This window comes from Lampetra fluviatilis, chromosome 69 (genome assembly GCF_964198595.1).
Source record: "Lampetra fluviatilis chromosome 69, kcLamFluv1.1, whole genome shotgun sequence".
In the NCBI taxonomy this organism is placed as follows: Eukaryota; Metazoa; Chordata; class Hyperoartia; order Petromyzontiformes; family Petromyzontidae; genus Lampetra; species Lampetra fluviatilis.
Genome location: NC_136343.1, coordinates 5,762,206 through 5,766,849, shown reverse-complemented (window position 1 = coordinate 5,766,849; position 4,644 = coordinate 5,762,206). Strand labels below are relative to the sequence as shown.

Sequence of the window (4,644 nt, the reverse complement as noted above, 5' to 3'; positions counted from 1 at the left end):
AGACGGGGAGAGAGAGACACAGGGGGGGGGGGAGACACGGGGTGAGAGACACGGTGAGAGACACGGGGAGAGGCACGGGGAGAGAGAGACGGGGAGAGAGACACGGGGAGAGAGACACGGGGAGAGAGAGACACGGGGAGAGAGAGACGGGGAGAGAGACACGGGGAGAGAGAGACACGGTGAGAGAGACACGGGGTGAGAGAGACACAGGGGGAGAGAGACGGGGAGAGAGACACGGGGTGAGAGAGACACGGGGAGAGAGAGACACGGGGAGAGAGACACGGGGAGAGAGACACGGGGAGAGAGACACGGGGAGAGAGACATGGTGAGAGAGACACGGTGAGAGAGACACGGGGTGAGAGAGACACAGGGGGAGACACGGTGAGAGACGGGGAGACACGGTGAGAGAGACACGGGGTGAGAGACACGGGGAGAGAGACACGGGGAGAGAGACACGGGGAGAGAGACACGGGGAGAGAGACACGGGGAGAGAGACACGGTGAGAGAGACACGGGGAGAGAGACACGGGGAGAGAGACACGGTGAGAGAGACACGGGGAGAGAGACACGGGGAGAGAGACACGGGGAGAGAGACACGGTGAGAGAGACACGGGGAGAGAGACACGGGGAGAGAGACACGGGGAGAGAGACACGGGGAGAGAGACACGGTGAGAGAGACACGGTGAGAGACACGGTGAGAGAGACACGGGGAGAGAGAGACACAACATGGATGTGGAGATGATGGTGAGAGACACAGAGAGAAATACACACACCCGTGTCTCTCCGTGTCTCTCTCCGTGTCTCCCTGCATCTCTCCGTGTCTCCCCGTGTCTCCCTGCGTCTCCCTGCGTCTCCCCGTGTCTCCCTGCGTCTCCCCGTGTCTCCCCGTGTCTCCCTGCGTCTCCCCGTGTCTCCCTGCGTCTCCCCGTGTCTCCCTGCGTCTCCCCGTGTCTCCCTGCGTCTCCCCGTGTCTCCCCGTGTCTCTCTGTGTCTCCCCGTGTCTCCCTGCGTCTCCCCGTGTCTCCCTGCGTCTCCCCGTGTCTCTCCGTGTCTCTCTCCGTGTCTCTCTCCGTGTCTCCCCGTGTCTCCGTACCCGTCCCTGTCGCCGCCGTGTCCGCTGGTGAACGACTGGTCTATGAAGTCGTTGAGATCGAAGCCCACGACGTGTCTCCCTGCATCTCTCTGTGTCTCCCCGTGTCTCTCCCCGTGTCTCCCCGTGTCTCTCTCCGTGTCTCCCCGTGTCTCCGTACCCGTCCCTGTCCCCGCCGTGTCCGCTGGTGAACGACTGGTCTATGAAGTCGTTGAGATCGAAGCCCACGCCGTGTCTCCCTGCATCTCCCCGTGTCTCCCTGCGTCTCCCCGTGTCTCTCCGTGTCTCTCTCCGTGTCTCTCTCCGTGTCTCCCCGTGTCTCCGTACCCGTCCCTGTCCCCGCCGTGTCCGCTGGTGAACGACTGGTCTATGAAGTCGTTGAGATCGAAGCCCACGCCGTGTCTCCCTGCATCTCCCCGTGTCTCCCCGTGTCTCCCTGCGTCTCCCCGTGTCTCCCTGCGTCTCCCCGTGTCTCCCCGTGTCTCCCCGTGTCTCTCTCCGTGTCTCTCTCCGTGTCTCCCCGTGTCTCCGTACCCGTCCCTGTCGCCGCCGTGTCCGCTGGTGAACGACTGGTCTATGAAGTCGTTGAGATCGAAGCCCACGCCGTGTCTCCCTGCATCTCCCCGTGTCTCCCCGTGTCTCCCTGCGTCTCCCCGTGTCTCCCTGCGTCTCCCCGTGTCTCTCCGTGTCTCTCTCCGTGTCTCTCTCCGTGTCTCCGTACCCGTCCCTGTCCCCGCCGTGTCCGCTGGTGAACGACTGGTCTATGAAGTCGTTGAGATCGAAGCCCACGCCGTGTCTCCCTGCATCTCCCCGTGTCTCCCCGTGTCTCCCTGCGTCTCCCCGTGTCTCCCTGCGTCTCCCCGTGTCTCTCCGTGTCTCTCTCCGTGTCTCTCTCCGTGTCTCCCCGTGTCTCCGTACCCGTCCCTGTCCCCGCCGTGTCCGCTGGTGAACGACTGGTCTATGAAGTCGTTGAGATCGAAGCCCACGCCGTGTCTCCCTGCATCTCCCCGTGTCTCCCCGTGTCTCCCTGCGTCTCCCCGTGTCTCCCTGCGTCTCCCCGTGTCTCTCCGTGTCTCTCTCCGTGTCTCTCTCCGTGTCTCCCCGTGTCTCCGTACCCGTCCCTGTCCCCGCCGTGTCCGCTGGTGAACGACTGGTCTATGAAGTCGTTGAGATCGAAGCCCATGCCGTGTCTCCCTGCATCTCCCCGTGTCTCCCCGTGTCTCCCTGCGTCTCCCCGTGTCTCCCTGCGTCTCCCCGTGTCTCTCCGTGTCTCTCTCCGTGTCTCTCTCCGTGTCTCCCCGTGTCTCCGTACCCGTCCCTGTCCCCGCCGTGTCCGCTGGTGAACGACTGGTCTATGAAGTCGTTGAGATCGAAGCCCACGCCGTGTCTCCCTGCATCTCTCTGTGTCTCCCCGTGTCTCTCCCCGTGTCTCTCCCCGTGTCTCCCCGTGTCTCTCTCCTTGTCTCTCCGTGTCTCTCTCCGTGTCTCCGTACCCGTCCCTGTCCCCGCCGTGTCCGCTGGTGAACGACTGGTCTATGAAGTCGTTGAGATCGAAGCCCACGCCGTGTCTCCCTGCATCTCCCCGTGTCTCCCCGTGTCTCCCTGCGTCTCCCCGTGTCTCCCTGTGTCTCTCTCCGTGTCTCCCCGTGTCTCCGTACCCGTCCCTGTCCCCGCCGTGTCCGCTGGTGAACGACTGGTCTATGAAGTCGTTGAGATCGAAGCCCACGCCGTGTCTCCCTGCATCTCTCTGTGTCTCCCCGTGTCTCTCCCCGTGTCTCTCCCCGTGTCTCCCCGTGTCTCTCTCCTTGTCTCTCCGTGTCTCTCTCCGTGTCTCCGTACCCGTCCCTGTCCCCGCCGTGTCCGCTGGTGAACGACTGGTCTATGAAGTCGTTGAGATCGAAGCCCACGCCGTGTCTCCCTGCATCTCCCCGTGTCTCCCCGTGTCTCCCTGCGTCTCCCCGTGTCTCCCTGTGTCTCTCTCCGTGTCTCCCCGTGTCTCCGTACCCGTCCCTGTCCCCGCCGTGTCCGCTGGTGAACGACTGGTCTATGAAGTCGTTGAGATCGAAGCCCACGCCGTAGCCCAATCCGCTCCCTTTGGGGGTCACGGGGAACGCTGGGGGTAGCGGATCCACCACCTAGAGGAGGGGGTGGAGGTGGGGGGGGGTGGTGGACAATCATGACACACACACATGGGGTGGACAATCACACACACGGGATGCGATGGACAAACACACCAGAGGTCGCAAACGGGGTTTGATTCTATGGGAACCTTATTTGCCAGTAAAAAAATGATAATTGTTTTTTTACCCTTCTATCTGGCAACAAAACTGACACCTTTTTTTCAAGGAGTCGTGTTTGCATAGACCGCAATACCTGCAGTCGTAATGCAAACAAAAAACACAACTCTGATAATGTGTGTGCACTGTCCTTGAAGTTGATTGGTCCACACCCGAGACAGCTTTCCTTAGAGCCTAGTCTCACATGGTCCTTGAAGTTGATTGGTCCACACCCAAGACAGCTTTCCTTAGAGCCTAGTCTCACATGGTCCTTGAAGTTGATTGGTCCACACCCGAGACAGCTTTCCTTAGAGCCTAGTCTCACATGGTCCTTGAAGTTGATTGGTCCACACCCGAGACAGCTTTCCTTAGAGCCTAGTCTCACATGGTCCTTGAAGTTGATTGGTCCACACCCGAGACAGCTTTCCTTAGAGCCTAGTCTCACATGGTCCTTGAAGTTGATTGGTCCACACCCGAGACAGCTTTCCTTAGAGCCTAGTCTCACATGGTCCTTGAAGTTGATTGGTCCACACCCGATACAGCTTTCCTTAGAGCCTAGTCTCACATGGTCCTTGAAGTTGATTGGTCCACACCCGAGACAGCTTTCCTTAGAGCCTAGTCTCACATGGTCCTTGAAGTTGATTGGTCCACACCCGAGACAGCTTTCCTTAGAGCCTAGTCTCACATGGTCCTTGAAGTTGATTGATCCACACCCGAGACAGCTTTCCTTAGAGCCTAGTCTCACATGGTCCTTGAAGTTGATTGGTCCACACCCGAGACAGCTTTCCTTAGAGCCTAGTCTCACATGGTCCTTGAAGTTGATTGGTCCACACCCGAGACAGCTTTCCTTAGAGCCTAGTCTCACATGGTCCTTGAAATTGATTGGTCCACACCCGAGACAGCTTTCCTTAGAGCCTAGTCTCACATGGCGTTGGACCAGATGACGCCAAAAGGCGCACAACTCAAAGACAACGCACCATCAAAGTATGAGAGCTCGGGGTTGAAGCATTTACACCATTGGAACCTCATTTGCCAGTCGAAATAGATGTTAAATAATGTGGGAGCCAGAGGACATACCTGTCGCACCCCAAGGTGTACAGGGAAAGGCTCCGACTCCCGGCCACGTAGTTTTACCCGGGCCCGCTCACCATCATGAAGGTCCTTAATGATCGTGAGCAGAGGGTCAGGGACTCCGAAAGCACGAAGAACAACCCAGAGCCCAGTCCTACTGATGGTATCATAGGCCTTGACCAGGTCAATAAAGCAGAGATGTAGGTCT

General features: G+C 59.2%; 1 protein-coding gene across 1 annotated transcript in view; it reads right to left on the bottom strand.

The window, feature by feature from the left end:
* Window positions 1-2,441: 2,441 nt before the first annotated feature.
* The window catches only part of LOC144952693 (uncharacterized), a 7,197-nt gene continuing 4,994 nt past the window's right edge, over window positions 2,442-4,644 (bottom strand). Inside the window, exons 2-3 of the mRNA XM_078883171.1 lie at window positions 3,094-3,224; window positions 2,442-2,490 (exon numbers count right to left, since the gene is read on the bottom strand). Coding sequence (XP_078739297.1) covers window positions 2,442-2,490; window positions 3,094-3,224 — 180 coding nt within the window. The remainder of the gene's footprint in view (window positions 2,491-3,093; window positions 3,225-4,644) is intronic.